The sequence below is a fragment of the Furipterus horrens genome, unplaced genomic scaffold, assembly GCF_987537825.1.
Source record: "Furipterus horrens unplaced genomic scaffold, mFurHor1.1.pri manual_scaffold_3, whole genome shotgun sequence".
Taxonomy (NCBI): domain Eukaryota; kingdom Metazoa; phylum Chordata; class Mammalia; order Chiroptera; family Furipteridae; genus Furipterus; species Furipterus horrens.
This window is the reverse complement of record NW_028327173.1, coordinates 42,510,929-42,530,368: the sequence shown is the minus strand read 5'-3', so window position 1 is coordinate 42,530,368 and position 19,440 is coordinate 42,510,929. Positions and strand designations below refer to the sequence as shown.

General features: G+C 39.5%; 1 protein-coding gene across 1 annotated transcript in view; it reads left to right on the top strand.

The window, feature by feature from the left end:
* CUNH1orf87 (chromosome unknown C1orf87 homolog) overlaps positions 1-15,731 on the top strand; it is a 69,167-nt gene extending 53,436 nt beyond the window's left edge. The window contains exons 9-11 of the mRNA XM_090271658.1: positions 5,414-5,493; positions 8,978-9,185; positions 15,313-15,731. Of these exons, the coding sequence (XP_090127784.1) occupies positions 5,414-5,493; positions 8,978-9,185; positions 15,313-15,473 (449 nt within the window). The 3' untranslated portion in view covers positions 15,474-15,731. The remainder of the gene's footprint in view (positions 1-5,413; positions 5,494-8,977; positions 9,186-15,312) is intronic.
* Positions 15,732-19,440: the final 3,709 nt, after the last annotated feature.

The following is a 19,440-nucleotide window of genomic DNA, read 5'->3' as shown; positions in this document are numbered from 1 at the left end:
AGCTGTTTGCTTGTTGGGTTTGATCTTATTGCTCTCGAAAATCTAAATGACTCACTAGTGCAAAAAAATAAAAAATAAAATAAAAAGTGAGAATTACCTTAATGACTATTCTTTTAGGCCAGTTGGATCATAAAATACATAATCTCCAGCTTTTATTATTATCATGAAGCATTCTGTAGTGATAGCCCTTTATGGTGAATGCAGCACACTTATAGAAGTTGGTATTATTTATTGGAGCGTTAGTCACCCAATCCCTTAGATCTAGGAGTCCAACAGCTGAGTACCTATCCAACTGATATGTCACACAAAAAATAAATAAATCAACTCTAAGATTTGTATATGTATGTTTATTGCAGCACTTTCTAATGTTTTAATGAATGGAAGCAATAAAAACATCCTTTAGGGACCATTTACTTAAATTACAGTATATCCAACTGATAAAACTATGCAGCTGTACTAATGTGGCTGGTCTGATACAGAAAGATTTCCAGGACATATTATTAAGTGAAATTATAAGGATGAATTGTGCAAAATATTTAGCAACTGGCAAATTTTAAACATGACGGGTGAAAGAATATGCACCGATACTAATCTGCTGTTGCAATTTCTCTATTTACTATATCCATCAACCATTTATTGATTACCTTTGGATCAAAATGCAAAGTACTGAGAGTTTGGGGGTGGGGGAGTACATCCATTTATATTCCAGCAGAAAAACAGAAGCCTTACTAGGTATGTCAAACAGAGGGACTTCACAATAGAAAACTGGGGGATTGGCTATAGGAATATTGAGAAAGCAAAAGGAGGATGGCGAGTATGTATATTCATTTCCTTAGGACTGCTGTAATTAATTACTACAAACTGAGTGGCTTAAAATAATAGCAGTGTACTCTCTCATAGTTGCAGAAATCTGAAATCAATCTTGTCAGTAGTGACATGTTCCCTCCTTGCCCTCTCCAGGTTTGGGTGGCCCCAGGCATTCCTCGTCTTGTGTCTGCGAAACTCCAAACCCTACCTCTGTCTTCGCCATGGCTCTCCTCCCTCTGTGACTCTTCAGTGTCTCTGTTTCTAAATTCTCTCTTTTTTCTTATAACAACACCACTCTTCATTGGATTTCAGACCCACCACCCTAGTCTTCAGCTATTTGAGACAAAGCATGGATCAGAAACATTCCTACCAGACCACAGCCCTGGGGTGGGGAAGGTGTGGTCCATGCAAAGCAAAATACAGTTGCTATCACTGTAAGGGGGTAATGAAGGGAATAATACCAGAGAAGGAATGAATGCTGGGAAGCGAAAGAAAAAAATTAAAAATCAACTCCAGTCACATGGATGGCCCATGAGGCCCTTTAGTTCTGTGAATACTTAACCCATTTCTCTTTCCTTTTCATCCTGGGTCAGCTAGACTCTTCTCAGCTATTGCTTGAATGCATTAAACACGCCGTCTTCAAGATCTTTGCTCTGGCTATAGCTTTTTTTCTGGAGTGCTCTTTCCCCAGACATTTTCATGGCTTTCTCCCTTGTTTCATCACTCATGACTCTATTTATATGTCACTTCAGAAAGGACTTTGGCAAGTTCCCTATCCAAGATAGTAACTGCCACTACTTTCTATGCCCATAATTGGTTTTAGTTGTATTTATAGCACTTATCACTACTTGACGTTATTTTAGGTATCTGTTTGCTCCCACCCCTGGAATGCACACTCTGTGAAAAGATTGTGTCTTACTCATTGTTGTATCAGCCTGCCTAGAACAGTGCCTAGCATATAGTAAGCACTGTTCAAATCCCAGACCTACCCCTACCTCTGTTGTCATAAGCAGGTAACTAAAACCTTCATTGCCTCCGTTTCTTCATCTATCAAATGGAGATGGTTTCTACCTCACAGGGTTATTCTTTAGCTAAGTAAGAAAACATGAGGGAAGTGTCTGGCACATATAGATAATTGACCGACGAGATCTGTCCAGAAAAAATCTGGCCATTGTTAATATAATGAGAATGATTTGCACAACATCTATGTAACCTGGCAGCCAAGGAGAGTGGGCTGGAATGTGCACATGTGTGAACAATGACGACTTCACGGTACTAGTCAGTGGGGGCTGTAGTCGCCATTGAGTAAGCATGTGTACTGTGTGGCCGTCACATTCAAAATGACTTACTTAGTAAGTAGAGTCATGAATCTGCATCAAATTTTGCATTAAGCTTGAACATTTCTCCACGGAGATCATTCATTTGGATGATTCAGAAGGCCGCAGCAGTGGGCAACTGGTGATTGGCAGCTTCATCATGACAATGCACCCACTCACACATCACGTCTTGTGCAGGTTTTTGGCAAAATATCAAATCACCCAAATGACTCAGCCCCCTACAGCCCAGATTTGGTGCCCTGTGACTTCTGCCTTTTCCCAAAACTAAAATCACCTTTGAAAAGGAAGAGATCTCAGACTATCAATGAGATTCAGAAAAATATGATGGGCGAACTGTGTGAGATCCCAAGGTGCCTACTTTGAAGGGGTCTCAGGCATCATTGTCTTATGTACAATGTTTCTTGTATCTTGTATCTTCTTCAATAAATGTCTGTTTTTCATATTATCTGGCTGGACACCTTCTGGACAGACCTCGTATATTAGTTTTCTCACAAAAATTTCATTCAGTAAGTCCAATAAGGCCTGAAGCTGTTATTTAAATCAGTTGTTATCTACCCTGGCTTAGCTTTTGACTTACCTAGGGAATTCTTTAGGAGTCCTGATCTGGTTCTCACCCTAGAAATTCTGATTTAATTGGTCTGGTGTGATGGCTAGGCATTGGTAATTTTAAAGCTCCCTAGGTATGAGCATATTAGCAGGCAGCACTGAAGACTGCCGATTTAAAGTCATTATTGGAAGGAGGGGCCAGGAGCACTGGCTGGGTAACTATCAGCATCCACTGGAAGCCCTGTAAAAACCTGGCCCTTACAACACCTGGAAATCTCTAGAAGCCAGCTTGGTTTATTTCCTCCAGCACAAATCTTCAACTGGCAGACTAGACAGATGGTTATTATTTATCTTTCCTGCTGTGTTAGGAAAAAAATAAAAAAGCTCTGTGTTGGCTTTCTCAAACAATTTTTACATGTGCAAATCATTACCTTTTTATATGCAGATAGGTATTAGGGGAGAGACAGGGAACCTGAAAAGAAACCAGGAATACTAGCCTGCATTTTCTCCTAATAGTACTTCTAAAAGTGTAGACAGTAAAGAGAAACAAGACTAGGACTAAGTCTATAGGTTCTAGATTTTATACTACAAGAGATAATGTATGTGTATAGTGCCCAGAAAAATTTCTGGCATATCGTTGTTAATGTTAAGTCCTCTTCCCTGGGGAACCTAGATTTGCTTAAGGTCATAAAGTTATAATAACACAGCAACAAATAATAAATCCTGTATTGAACATCTTCCCTGTGTCAATGTAATTTTAAAAAATCCCCACATAACTGCAAATTGCTGGTATCATTTCCTTTTCACAATGACAAAACTAAAGTCTGAAAGCTTGTAAAGGAAAAAAACAGGATTAGCATTCATGTCTGACACCTAAATGCATCTTGCTGCCCTTAGGTTATATACTGCTTCTAGAATCTCTTTAACTCTCCAACCCTATGATTCAGAGTAATTTGAACCTTTTTTTTCACTTACAGGAAACAGAAGGCTTTCTTTTACATTCTGGGTGAAATAAGCAGGGGCCACTGCTACTAGGTGATGATGGGTTCCCATGACAACTTAAATTTTCTGCAGATTAAATTAGACCTGCCTGGGAGGGACTGCCCTAACTGGCTGTCATCATAATCCTCATTAAGCATCTATTAAATTTTACTCTGTATAGCATTTGGGTTAGGTGTGAAAGAATAAAGAACTTCAGAGAAAAATCCTTCTCTTCTAGGGCCTGAAAAGAAATTGGAGAAACAGAACTATATATTTAGTGATTTTATTTTCCAAACTCCAGATGAAGGCACATGGTTATTCATTTAGTCAACAAGCATGCATTGAGTCCTTATTCTAATGCTGAGTGCTGGGGCTTCAGAGAAGGTTATGAAATCACATTGTTTTCCCCATCAGGAAACTGAAGGAAAAGATTCATAATGACTTGCAGATGCAATGTTAGAAGTCTAACAAAAGGCATTTAATCTGATAGGTGAATTTATTTATATAAACATCATTACATTGGTAACTTTATTAGTTATCATCTTTTGATCACTTGCTATGCTAAAGGTATTTGCTTTGCATTTTCTAGTTAATTTAATCCTCACCATAACCTATAGGTGGCCTTTATACCCATTTTACAGAAGTGGAAACTGAGACACAGAGGACAAGTGACTTGCCCAAGGTCATGCAGCCAATAGAGAAAGGAGTTAGGGCTCAAACTTAAGGCATCTGGCTTCAGAGCCTCTACTCTTCACCACTATGGTACACTGCTGCCCTCTACCTTTGATTAAAATTGAACTGATTGAACCATTTTTTTTATTGAAAATAGTGAAACTCAACTCAGAAGCGATATGTATTTCTTAATGGCATATTTGAATCATGCATTAAATATTGAAACTAAAGTGCCCAGAAATCTGTGCTGTGTGGTCACCACACAGATTGTAAAATAAATGAATCACCAATTTAATGGAGGGTACTGAGTAATGAATGAGTGATACGCACAATAAGCTTTAGAGGACTTTAGTGAAAGGTCATGTTTTTTTCCTTCATCCCAAAGAAATTTCTTCTATTCATGAAGGCAGCCAACTGAGCAGCTTGTAGAATCCCTGTGTGAAGAATGCTAGTCAAACCTCCCCCTGCACAGGACCACTGAGCATTGAAAGGAGCAAGGAAGGGAGAAGTCAAAGGTTTTACCTGAAACTTCAGGCACACACCTGTGTGGAGAGAAAGGCAGACATGCCTGCTTCTCTGTTAAGAGACCAGATCTTGGAAGAGGTCCTTTCCCATTCCCCGGACTGTAAAAGCCCTTCTGATTCAGGGAGGTTCTACAGGCTATTGCCTGTGCTTACCTGGAACTCTCTGTTCCATGTGCATGGCCACCATCACCTTTGCCTGGAAACTCCTACTCACCCTTCACGTTCCCAGTTTAAGTGTCACTTCCTCCAAGAAGCCTTCTTTGATCCTCTACCACTCCCACACATACCCCAAAATAAGTTTAAATATCTTTACATTTTCCTTTGCTGTGTTTATGACAGTTTGTAATTAAATGATAAATTTGAGTAATTATTTAGCATCTGCATCCCTTTCGAGAGCTCCACCAGGACAAGAATCAGATATTTCTTATCCACCATGTATCCCCACCACCTAACACAGTGCTAACCATATAGCAGAGCCTCGACATCTTCTTTGCCTGAAGGTATGTGTGTAAATATAAGCCCTTCCGCTTTTTCTTTCTTGTCCAGGAAAAAAAGGAAAGGAAGCTTTGGCCACTTCAGTTCTGGCTGAAGTTTCAGAGACATCTCAAGGCAAAACTGAACATATGGTATGCACCTGGATATACAGAGAGTGGGGAAGGGCTTCCCCAATCCTTCACTTTCTATCCTCTGATGCTGGGGGCAAGGGATCCTGGTGTGGTTCTCCTTCTGGGTTTTTTATTTCTACCCAAAGCCTTGATGTCAGACTGTCTTTGACTGAGGCTTTCTTCTGGCAGAAAAGAGAGGCAGAAGAACTCCGCGAGTGTGGGCTGGTCCCTGTCCTAGCCAGTATGCATGCAGAGACCTCCATCGCCACTTGGTGACAGGCTTGCCATCTGCCCAAGAAATTGGACTTGTTGCATGTGTATAAATGTCCTTCCAAAGCCTGTGACCAATCCAACAACTGCCATCAAAATAAAGGGTGGCTAGGAGACCTATTTTAACATTGTCAGTCCAGCTTCCAGACACTGAGGGTGACCTTTTCACCACACATCACATTTTAAAATATAATGGGCTCTTTCTTTGCTTAAAAAAAATCTGGCAAACAGTTAAAATCTTTTAATATTCCCAGCACTTAGCAAGGAGAAGATGCAAACAGAATTGAAAACCAGCCTGAGTTTTTCTGTTGTTGTTTTTTAAATACCCAGATTAGAACATAATTCATCTTAAAATGATGGGAGGGCTCTTTATGCACTTCACACTTTGAAATATTTTAGAAAAATAGTATCCATTTTGGCAAGCCACTTGCCATGCAAGAAACAACAGCAAATGCTTTTCTCCTTGAGTGTTAATTCTGTTGTGAATAAGAATATAAAAAATATACTTTGCTCTTTTATTTTGCCTCTTGTTGGAGGGTTTTGCTGCATCTATGCAATAATTGATTCTTCTCACATTCTTGTATAAATGGCATTCATTGTCCCACTTTTCAGAAAGGGAAATTGAAGCAGAGGTTTGGTAAAGCAATTTTCTTTTTGCCCCAGAGAAAACCATTCAATCATTCACTTATTCACCCATTCATCTTGTCTTGAGAACCAAATATGTGTCAGCCACTAACCACACCTTGAAGACAAGCAAGGACTATGCCACACGCCCCATCTTCAGATCTCTGGTAGAGGAGAGGGGTACTCTAACAATTATTACAATAGCGCATGGTCAATGTTGGATAAAGGAGTTGCAAAGAATTGCCCCTCACGTAGCCAGGGGCTGTCAGAGAAGGCTTCGCACAAGAAGTGAAATATGACTTGGGCCTTAAAGGATAAGTAGGAAGAACCCAACAATCAATACATACATGACAAGAGGGAACAGCATGTATAAGGCATAAAACAGCCCTTTTTATCTTTCTGGTTGTATGTGACTAAAGAAAAATAAGTATAAGAAGGACTGAAAGAAGATAAACAAGAACAAGAATTTGAATGGTTTTATGTGTGAAACGAGAGATTTGGACTTCATTTGGATACAATGGGACCAAAACAGTATAAAGTGTGTGAGTGGGTGAATGAGTGAGTTCAACTTAATTCAGGTCCATACAAATTTCCCCTTGCCCTGTCTCTCATGGTCAAAAAGAATGTTGAACTATCTGAAGAAGTATAAAGTTATTTATAATCAGTTTCTCCCATCCAAGGACCTCTCTGAATTTTCTAAATATCCACTGAACTGTATGTGAATGTGCATTTACCTGGGTAGGTTATCTAAAGCTTCCTTTGGATTTCTAAAGTGGTCAACGCTGTAAGCATAAGACTCACCACTTGATTTCCTTTATGAAATTTTCAGATTTTTCCAAAGTCAGTTTTATCAAAGTGCAATATTTTTATTATAATCTCTTAAAATGTACTGGTTCCTGGTAATCCATATGGGTACAATTTCATATAGCATTCAATTACTTTAAATGAAGCAATTCTTCACGTCCTTAGCAGCAGCTTAACTCACATTTGTTAACAAACTCAAAACTTGGCTTCTTATTGCAATTACAATTCTTTAGAGCTATGGAATTTTAATATCTTATATTATGTGCAAAGTTTGAGGCAAGGGCACAAAATTGGAAAAACTCAGGTATTTGAAAGTGGGGGAAGCACAGATGGTATACAAAAGTTAGAGGCAAAATTCTATGGTGAATTAGTTAAGAAAACTAACTCTACCAACATAATTTATTAGAAAGACAGAGAAGCACATTATGCTACCTAAAGAAAGAAATATAACAATGAACTAAAAATCAGGTCCTCGGACATCATCATAACTTCCTATATCTTTTCTCTCCTCTCTGCTGGCAGCTTCAGATTTCTCTTTCCTTCCTTCTTTCCTTCCTCCCTTCCTTCCTTTCTTTATTCCTCCCTTCTTTCCTTCCTTCCTTCCTTCCTTCCTTCCTTCCTTTTCTTTCTTTCTTCCTTCTTTCCTTCCTTCCTTTTTTTCTTTCTTCTTTCTTTCTTTCTTTCTTTCTTTCTTTCTTTCTTTCTTTCTTTCTTTCTTCCTTTCTTTCCTTCTTTCTTTCTTTCTTTCTTCTTTCTTTCTTCCCACTCTTTCTTTCTTTTTTCTTCCTTTCTTTCTAATCTTTCTCAGCAAACCATTTCTGGTACATAGTGGAAAATGTGCTAGAGTACCCACCTCTCACACAGAATGATCTCCATTTGTCTATCACTCTGTTTTTACCTCTTACAAATACTTCCAAAATCATGGACCCATCTTACATTGTATGTCCAATCTTACACTAAGTACTGAGACACATGCTGGTTCTCTCTACAACAATGTAGAGAGCAGCAATTCCTGGAAAAATGGGGCTTGGCAGATCAAACCTTAGGAGCCCTCTCTCTCTACATGGTAGGTTACAGAATGTCTTACATGGGCCTACTGGGACATGTCTGTATATTTATTCTTTTTTTTTTAAATCTCTATTTGGTACTGAAAATGGGCTTACAATATCAAGATGAGCTAGACATAACCTCTACACCCTTGTTCTAGCTTTATGTCTACCATTCACTGTCTGATCTTAGTAAGTCTCTTCCATTCTCTGGACCTCAGCTTCCTTTGTTACATGACTAGGACAGAGAACACTAGAGACGCTTTAAGGTCTGATATAATGAGCCCAAATAACCTAAAGTAATATCACTACTGTGTCGATCACTCTTTGTCAAGAAACTCACATTCATGGTTCACAATCCAGAGGTTTTTCCACCAGGAAGTTATAAGCGTTTCCTGAAGCCCATGCCTTGTGGATGCCACTAATACGAAACAGAGTAGAACATTGTGAGAAGTCTCAGCCAGTTACAAAAACTTTGCTTTGTGTAAATCAGAAATGCAAACTGAATAAAATCATGATTTTATCCTCTCCCTAAAAAAAAAAGTAATAATAGTAACACTTAGCATAGTAGTTTATATCCAACCAGACCTGGCAGATATGGTCCTATGGCACTGAGGACTTGAAACTCGTCCCCCTAGCTTTACAAAGCCAGACCTTGCAATAAGTCTTCCTAGTTGTGCGACCTCATCTTTGGCCAGAAGACTGGAGGACCTCTGGGTGGTGAATATGTTGCCAGTGAGTTAATTGTGTTGTTTTGGTAGAAATCTCCAGAAGAGGAGCTGCAGCCAGAGAACCTTCCCACTGAGACGTCAGCCCTCAAAGATCCCCCAAGCTCTTGGATGATCAGGCCAGCCTCACAGCCTTCCGTGAGTCCATTGGTGAAGAATAAGTCTGAAGAATGTGAGACGTGGATCGACAGGTTCAGGAAGCTAGAAAATGCCCTCTACCTGTGTGATCTGAGTAATACAGGTAAAGTTGTGTGAAGTTTGCAGCTGATGGACATTTCTCTTCATGTTTTAGTCTGAAAGTGAACACATTTTCTTTCGCTTCTTAACACATACAATTTGTGTATGAATCGTGTGTCTGGCACAGTGCTGAGCACAATCAAAATGTGCAAAGATGAATCAGACATGAATGAATCCCCCACCAGGGTGCTTACAGTTTCTTTGATTCTGATTCTTCCTCTGCTCTACTACTTGAGTCTAACCCACAATTCAGTCTCATTCCCCTAAATGAAATACTTGAGTGTGCCTGCCAACAGGCTGAACTCCAAACTCCTTAGCAAGGCAAAATCTGGTCACTATCCGCCTGACAAGTCTCTTTCCTTCAACTGTCCTTCTTTCAGAATATCTTACTCCGTAATAGTGACTAACTTGCCTTCCTCAGACTTGCCTTGCTTTCTCTTTCTCCCGGAGCTTCCCTTCTGTAATCCTACACCCTCCATTTGAACCGTTTCCTTCTCTTTACCTACCCTACCCCTGATAATTCCCCTTCTTGTCCACCTGGCTAACTAATGCCTAAACATCATATATATTGGAACTCAGCTCCATTCCTCTGAGACTTGCCTGATTTCCCCAGATAGATTTAAGCAAACCTTTATCTGGCCTCTCAGAGTTCTTTAACATCCACTATCATATTTGATATATTGTTTTGTTTTTTTTTATCTCAGGGCTTAGTCCTATCTCACTAGCATACTACATTCCTTTTTCATCCCAGCACCTTGCACAATTCTGTTTAACATATTTTTGAGGCAACCAATAAATGAATAAATGTATATAAATAACTAAGTTCAATACGGAAGGTGGTAAATGTCATTAGAATGTGCTCTATGGGCATTCAGAGACAGGAGAATTCCTTCCTAGTTAGGTGATGAGGGAAGGGATCATAGTGTAAAATGGATCATTAAAGATAAAATGCAGTTTGTATACAAAGGAATGACATAGAGGTCCCTTTCTGGCAAAGGTGCAAGTGAGCCAAGCAAAGTGTTATTTGTAAAACTCAACACAAGGAGTTTGGTTTGGATAGAATACAGGGGCTATTAAGAAGAACATTAATTGAATGTCAACTATAATTTTAAAATAAAAATAAAATAATAAAAAATATTTAAAGAAGAATATTAAATGATAAAGGTAGAGACATGGGATGGGACCAGATCTAGGAAGCTCTTAGATGCTGAACCAGAGAATTTAGACTTAATTCAAAGACAGTGAATAGCACTGAGAGTTTCTAAGCAAGAGAGTATATAATAAAGTTGTATTTAATGGCTCTGAAAGAATCAAGGAGAAAATGAAAGCAGGAAAAGGAAAAAGGAGGTCCTTGCAATGTCCCAGTGAGGGAGAGTGAATTCCAGAACTCAGAGACTTGGGGAATAGAAAGGAGAGCACAGACATAAACGCACACAGACCGAAACTGTTGTATATGATCACACACTGTGGTTCATGAACAATCAGTGTTTTACATGCAGAATCTAAAAGCTCTGAACTCAAAAACGGAGAATAGAATTGTAGTTGCTAAAGAAAATGAGGAGATGTCAGTCAAAGGGTACAAGCTCTCAGTCATAAGATGAATAAGTTTCGAAGAGCTGATGTGCAGTATGGTGGCCGGTTAACAAGACTGCGTTGTATACTTGGAAACCGCTATGAGAGTAGAGCTTTAATGCTTCCACTGTAACAATAACAACAGCAACAAAAGGGCAATTACCTGAAGTAAAGGATGTTTTAACTAACCTTATCGTGGTAAACATCTAGCAATGTATACATGTATCAAATCATCACACTGTGCACCTTAAACTCATACACTGTTATATTTTAATAAAACTTTGAAAAGAGAGTTAGTTCACATGTTAGTACTCTCTAGAAGTAATTATATAAAATAACAATGACTGTCTTCTCATTCTTTCTGTGTGTTTTTTTTCTTTTGTTTTGTGTTTTCAAAGCAAATTATATATAGACCACATAAAGTATAACTACCCTACAATACCTGAAGACTTTTAATAATTATACCAAAGAGAGACAAAAATAAAAATTACAAATATAAATGTATTTAGCTGAATTAGAAAATCATTTATTAAACATCTCTTATGAGCCCAGTACTGTGCTAGAGTCTGGACCAGGAGGTAAACAAGAGAGACTGAGACATGGTCTTTGGCCTCAAAGAGCTTTTAGTTAAGAAGTAAAACACAGAAACTAGCAAGAGTTCAATACCAATTTTTTTTTATAAAGATAGTATATACTAAAGTGTTATAATTAAAGACACAACTAAGAGTTAAAGAGTCCAAAGGAAAGAGGGAGAGATGAAAAGAAGTTCACTGTCTAATGTGAGCCGGGGCACTCTGAGAGGGCTCCTTGCAAAAGAGAGCTTGAGATTAGCGTGAGGAGAGGTGGACTTAGACAGTTGGGGAGGGCATTCCAAGTCTGAAACCATCTTCTGCAAAGACTAGAGGGTGGGAATGAGTAAGAGAGGGAGGAAAGTGAACAGGACAGAACTGGAAGTTCACGTTGGATTAGATAGTGAAGTTGAGATCTTATTATGATTCATGAGGGCTAGGGTAGGGCTTCATTCTGTATCCAGGGTTCGCCAAAGGTTCAACCAGAGGAGATAGACAATTTAGGGAGGAGACTGGAGAAAAGGAGATTAAAAGGTTATTGAAATAATCATGAGTCTAGGTATTTATACTAGGACTGGGCGAGTGGTGGTGAGGTTACAAAGAATGAAACAAAATAAAACAAAAATACTGAGTAGAAATAAAAGACATTTTAAAGAAACAAATGCTGATTTACGATGATGGATGAAGGATTATAAACTAAGTTGCTGAGAGACTCCCCAAAGACCAGGACCTTTTTCATACTTCTGAACTGTTCAGAAGAAAAACGGAGTTTTGTTGGCTTTGGAGGCAGATCCCAGCAGATCTGAAATGCCTTTCTCATGGCCTCTTCACTGTTTATGCCTGTTTTCTCTGTTTCTATGAAATTCATTAGTTCCTCAACAGCCAAGGAATGTGTCAGCCAGGTCTGGGAACATCTGTAACTATCTTTAATAAGGAAAAAGGATTAACTGAAGTCATTTTTTTGGTTTATTAAGCACAGTATTTAGCAGACCACCATGGCCCCATTCTAGACACTGAGCGGGTGATACCTACTTTGCTCACTGATGAATCACTGCTCTTTATTATGTGCAAGGAAATATGTAGGCCAGGGTGTTCTTTATCCAGGATGAAGGCAGACTATCCATCATCAAATTAGTGTTTCTGTGCTTATTCTCTAATGGGGGTTGTCAAGAAAATATCCTTGAGAAGAAGGCATAAAGAATGACTGAATAACTGGTCATGTGTTCTAAAGAAAGAAGGGTAGTTGAGATAAATGTCTGAATAAATGGTAGGTCTGGAATTTTCCCAGTGAACTGAAGGCTAGAAAAAAAAAGGTATTTTAGAGTTCAAGGTGGCAGAATGTAATGAGAGCCCTTAAGGACATTCTCTGCGTGAGTCTGGCCTTTACATGCACTGCATCACTGACTCCTCACATCAACCACATGCTGAAGGGATTAGTGTCCTTTATTTACCAAAAGGAAAGCGAAGTTCAAAGTAGGAAGTTGAGCCCTAATTCAAATCCAGATCTATGGGACTTCCCACTCCACCAAACTCCCACGACATACCACAAAGAGCATGAGGTTTCACTTGTTTCTTTGTGTTTACCAAAAGACTGAGATTCAAGTCCAGATGTTCCCAGTTTCTGAATCCTGAAAGCCAGTCACTTATATTCTGTGAGCGTGTTTCCTCATTTATAATAGAGGACCGATTATAACAAAACATAACACCCAGATTTGAGAAAAGATCAAATGAGATATGAAAGTTCTTTGTGAACTATAAAATGAACTGGATGTTAAAGAGGTTCTTCTTATTAGTACTTTCATTTTTTTATTCTGGTAGGAGAAGGATGAGATTTCCATCACTAAGATGGATCATAAGAATTATTTTATTCAGCTGTCCTGGGCAGCCCCAAATGGCAGTAAACTAGACAAATTTTAGTTAATGGACTTTTGTTTGACAGTAGGGATCCCCTACCAATGGTAAAGTTTACAAAATAATAGAAAATGCCCCCCCTCCACACACACACCCCAGTGGGGATTTCTATCTAAATGTGTTTCTTTAACATTATTTAAAAATTTTAATCAAAATGTTATAAAATAAATTACATATATTTTAAATAATTTCTTCTTATTAAACTATATCCTTATATGTTTTAAATAATGTTGATGTTATAATAATTATCCTATAATAATACCTGCATTAATGAGTGCTTAATAGTTCTGGGCATTTTGCTAAGCACTTATTATTTCATTGATATTTTTTAATACAATTTCATTATTCCACTCTAAAAAAAAAAAAAAAAAAAAAAAAAAAAGCTGAGGCTCAAAAAGTTAATTTTCCCAGGCAGACACTTACTCCAAAAGAAGGGTGCAAGGAAGTGTCCTGACAGCAACCACCCAATCCAGAGATCTGCGAGATGCAACTGGCCAACATCAAAGAAAGAGATTTCTGCAGAGAAAAGGAGCAACATTCTAATAGAAGAGATAGACAGGAAACAAATCTGAATAGCATCGAAACAAACAAACTGGGATAGGGTAAGGCGAGATATAGAATAGGACTGGACAGGACAGAATAGAAGTGAAAAGAATAAGTCACATTAGGACCACCTGTCTGTAGCCCACTATTAAGAATACCTATTAGAGGAAAGTTCAGAGGGGAACATCTTACTCAACAGTCCTTGCACATTCAAATATAAACAGTACTTGGTAACTGAAACAAAGATGACAGGTATTCACTAGACCTAACTCTCATAAACAGGCAGTGACTTCCGATAAATGACCAGGGGACTGCCTCTGGATTCTTTGAGAAAGAAATTTACAATTATTGTTACAGTCTGCACAAGGACAGGAAAGTAGTAAAAAAAATGTGCAAGGGATGTATCTTTTATTCCTATAAAAGATATTTAAAATCTCATTGACACTGGTAGCATAGAGCTTCACAATCAAGGAACCTATCTGGTAAACAATATGAGCCTGACTAGAAACAATCTCTTCCCCCCAATTCTATAATCCAGTGGAGTGATTTAATACATGGACCTGAGCAATTTTGGGCAAGGAACTTAACCATCTCTGTGTCTCAGATTCTCACTCTGTAACACAGGTTCTCACAAGGATTAAATGAATTATTATTGGCAAAATGCTTGCAGGGGTGCCCGAAACATGAATTTTATATACACATATAAGTATTAGTCATTATTGTTATTGTTGTTGCACCTTAGTTAATTTTTTGCATATGGTTTTTGCTCCAAATTGTTGGGGAGTTTCCTGAGGTAATAGACCACTTTTCTAAATCCTCTACACTCCCACGCACTACTGTGACAGATGTAAATTCAGAATTAGAGGCATATGAATGAGTTGTTGGTCTTGGCTGATGCCATGTTGTACACTTAAACCCTTTGTAACTATTGAAATCTACCCAACCTTAACGTGAAAAATGCATATGTCCAAGATGTGGGTACCAGGGTACATCCTATAATGATAAACACCACCATCTCTACTAGACAGATTCAGACTTTAAGCCACAAAAAGTTACATGATTTACCTGCAGCAAGGTGGAGGGAGTCACAGTAAATACATTCTCAGAAATGCAGAAAAATACGCTGTTTGAATCCTTCATATTTAGGAATATGTTCGGATACTTCACAGATAAAAATAAACCAGAACAATTAAAAATTGTTTTTAGTAGGCACCCCATCTGTTTCAAAAACTGGCTTTTAAAGTTTTATGGCCACAAGAAACAAGCTTAAATTACTTTAGAATCTATCTACAGATTTTATTGGATCCCCATCTCCTCTCTCCAAAGTCACCCTCAAAATCCTCCTGACCTCCATGATGCATACCTGGCCTGGAAATATCTTTTTAGGGTGTCACTTGATTTTTAAGAAGTTTAAAGTTTCAAAATATTAACACTTCACATTTACTCCAAAGTCATTCAAGCTAATACATGTTTTTATACTTTTTTGTTTTCTCCGTCCTCTTTCAAAACCTTCCCACCAACACAACCTAATCACAGGAGTTCTGGAGAAGGATCGAGCCCGGCGCCTCATTCACAACTACAATCTCATTTACAACCTGTCCCTGAGCCCTCGGAAAATCGACCAGGCCTTGAGGAGATTTTGTTCGGGAGAAAATATGCTGTTGGAACCAGCACTCCAGTACTTAAAGGAGCTATGATAACAAGCCCATATTGTGAGAACAGATGTTTCCTTTATCTCCCTTTTTACCCAGACACGTGTTTATCCCCAGCCTGAGCGTAGTGGTGGAGGCAGGCACTGTCAGAGTTGAGGCCCATGCAGCTAATGTAGATGCTTTGGACTTGGACTTGGTTTCTGGCTGTGATGCTCACTCATATGCAGCTCAGAGTGATCCGAGAAAGCCAGGTTTTCTCCTCTGAGGTGGCAAGAACTCAAGTTCTTAAAATCCCCTTCTATTCTAATAAAGCTTATTATGAATATTGTATCCTCTTCTACATTGCTGATCAAACTGTGTTCTTGCAAACCCTGCAATTCCATATAGTTTTTAAAAAGTGCTACATGTTGTCAGCTCCCCCAAATGCCTGCCACAAAATAGACCTAAAAACATCGTTGTTGGATGAGTAAGTCAGCCCTTTTTCCAGTCACTAGTCTGAGAAGGTTTTCCACATTATAGGAAAAATAAAAGCATTAACAATATATTATCTTAACACTAAGACATAGAATTCCAAGTGAGGTTTTCTGAACAAGCCCAATATTTTCTCTAGTACAAAAGTAAAGAGTCTTATAGTGTCTCCAGGGATATTTTCCCAGAGTACTGGGTAGATGTTTTGAGGAGGGTCTCCTGGCACAAAGGATTTTAGAAACAGGTAGCAACTTCTTTCCTTCTTTAGACAAGAAAATCAAGCAAAACTCTCCAGCAGTTTCTATAGTCCTTCTCTCCTTAACATGCCCCCCAATTTTGCACCTAGCACACAACACACACTTACACATGCATCCTACTATGCAGGAGGCTTGAGCTTATGGCTGGATGCTAGTCCAGGGCTTTGGATAGAAACGTGGCCCCAGTACCATCATTAATGCTGAGTGACCCGGATCCTGGTTTTCTCCTCTGTGTGGGAGACAGCATGAGGGAGTTAGGTTCAAGGGAAAAAGCAAACAGGAAGTTCTCTGAACATCTTCTTTTATCCATTTTATATAGTAAAGTGTCTTATAAAATCTTTTGAACAAAACCTTAAGAGAAAAACAATTTGGATCCACTAACACGCATGATCTCTAAGGACCCAATGGTCTAACCTGCTTTAGTTTTTCTAATCCTGGAATTGCCCATAGAAATGCCTCTTGAGACAGACTGATCACCTCTAACATTCTAGAACTCTTAGGCTCACTAGCTACCTTTCAGGTTAGAGAAGTAAGTGAACAGATGTGACTTTCTCATGCTAAATATATACCAAATGAGGAAAATTAGAATGTTAGCTCAAACAATTTAATATTCATGGGGCAACTACTGTGTGCCAAGGACTTGGCATATTTTGGTTTATACAACTCTGACAATTCCATAGGCATTTTGTACTGGTCCATTTCACAGATAAGGAAACAGAGGGTCAGGGGAGTGAAAAGCAAGAAAGCTGCTGGGTTGTGCCTACTGATAATTGGCCAGACTGAGAGGGCATTTTGGCGAGTACCAGTTGTGTGATTCCTAAGAACGTACTGGTGTACCCCACATCTCTGTAGAGAAGTGGATTGGAAGAGGTAAAGGAAGGCCCTAAACATGAAGCTAGGGTTCTTAGGCTAAATCATAAGGCCTTGACGGTCAATGATGTTACTGTGCTCAATTCTTTATGTCCAGCATCTAGTGTGGATCCTGATAGATGAGAGATTGAACACAAAGTCAAACAGCTGGGGACAGGGAAGTTCCATTGACATAGCATGAAAGGTGTCCCCAGAGCTATGTGATTACAGGTTATGTGTACCCTGTACTTCTATAGTGTTGACTGAGTGAATACTGCTAATAATGGGGCAGCCATGGCCAGATCTGGACCTATAATCACTGCCCCCCAACACCACCCACACTTCAGTGGAGAGTGAAAAAGAATAGGCTTTAAAACTAGCCAAAACCCAGCTCTGGCAATTAGTAGGTGATAGCCTTGGCAAGTTGTTTAATCTCCCTGAGCTTCAGTCTTTTCATATATAAATCTTTACAGAGAGTGTTTTAAATGCTGAAAGCCATGTCATTTGGACAGTTTCTTGTACTTGTTTCCTTCCTTTAGCTGCTGAGCATCAGAAAGCTTAAACAATAGTCTGTGTGAGATGGCATATAAAGGTGAGGTTTCTACTACAGCAAAAAACAAATTTTGAGATATATCTGCCTTCTAGAACCAAGTAATCATTGCTCTGGGGTCATCTTGTGTCTCTGATTCTCCACTACTTTATCCAAGATCTGTGTGTGTGCACGCACTCACACAAGACTTACACTTTGCAGAAGTAAATGCTCATTAGCACTAGTTTTCCCTCTGTGTAAACACTAAACGAACCAAAAGTCAACTTCACTTGGAAACAAAAACTTAGATATCAAGTTGACAGTGTGGAGGCTAAATAAGGCCTGGCTATGAGACAAGTCGCTGGACACACACATGAAAATGCTACAAGGTCTTCACAATTCAGAATATTGTTATGCCAGGAGTTCTCCATGGTTTGCTGATTTAAAAGATCTGTTACTTCTCTCTTTTTTCTCAGATCAGTAGTGCTTTGCATACTCCCCACAGTTGGGTCATTGTGAACTTCCAATGAACACTCAGTAAAGAGTGTCTGGTGTCTGTGGTCTTGACCAACTCTCTGCAGCCAAACATTTCTCAATGAATGTCTGTGTGCAATGGACGGGTTAACTTCCAGGGTGCCCTGGAGAGACATGGTGTCAGCCATGTCTTTGCCAAGTGTTCAAAAGCCTCAGCCTCTGAAGATGGAAGGAGCATTGGAGTCAGAGGCTGGATCTTGCCAGTTTGGCAGACTCTTTCTCAGATGTGTGATGCTGAGCAATTCACTGCCTCCCCCAGAGAGTCCTTCATACTGAAGGAGATAATGCTTGCAAATTGCCCGGCACTGTACCTGGCACATAGACATGCTCCATAAGAGAAAACTGACTTAGTACTTTATTCTTATACAGGACTTAGCGTATTCAATGGGTCAAATTGTTCATTGTCTTTTTCAGTAAAGACATCTTCCAAACCAACAGTTGGCTCACTGATAGAGGGATCCTGGAGGGCAGAAACCATATCCTCCACATTCCCGCTCTTTATTCTCTCACCTGCACTTACTCTTCACTGTAACCCAGCCAGGTTGGCATTATGATGCCTATTGTACAGATGGAAAGCTGAGGCTCAAGGTGGTAAGTGTACTTGCCTAAGGACTTACAGCTCATGAGTGATTAAAACAGGATCAGAATGCAGCGCACACTTCAAATTCAACAGTGCTCTCTAGGTCACAGAAAGAGCGAACAACCCACAGAATTCTACTTAGTATGTGTGATCTGTCTCCCTGGTGAGTCTTGAGGTTCCTCCAAGCCAGGACCAAATCTTGCTCATTTTTGTCCCAAGCACAGAGCCCAGATTCACCAGCAAGGGGACACCTGGAAAACGTCTGTTGAGTGGAACTCTTACATAAACATTTTGAAAACTGAACAGCTTTTCCCCTCTTCTGGTTCCCCCAGCCTCGTGATGGCCTTCTGGGGACTGGAATAAAGGGTGTTTTCAGGACGCTTGGCATGGTCGGTTCACACAAGCAAAAACACGACTGTACAGATCACGCCATCCAAAAGGTTTGCTAAGTGCTCACTGACTCTTCAAAGGAATTTCCCAAGATCATTAAGAGAAACAATAACGGGGTTTGATATTCTAATTGGGATCAGAAATTGGACAGCTTTGGAGCTGGCCAGAGAACTGTGAAGCTCTGAAAACAAATGCTCCCCTTTCTTCTCTCTCTGTCTCCTCTCTCCCCTCTCTTGTTAGAGCCTTTCAGCTACAGTTCCAATGCTTCTTAGCAACAAAGGCGGGGTTCCCAGAGCCAGGGTGCCTCAGGAATGCCAGCCGTTCCCCTCATTAGCATTCAGGGCCCCTCATCTGCCTGCACAGTTGGCCCAGGGACTGTGCAAAAGGCAAAGTGGCTTGGGGGAG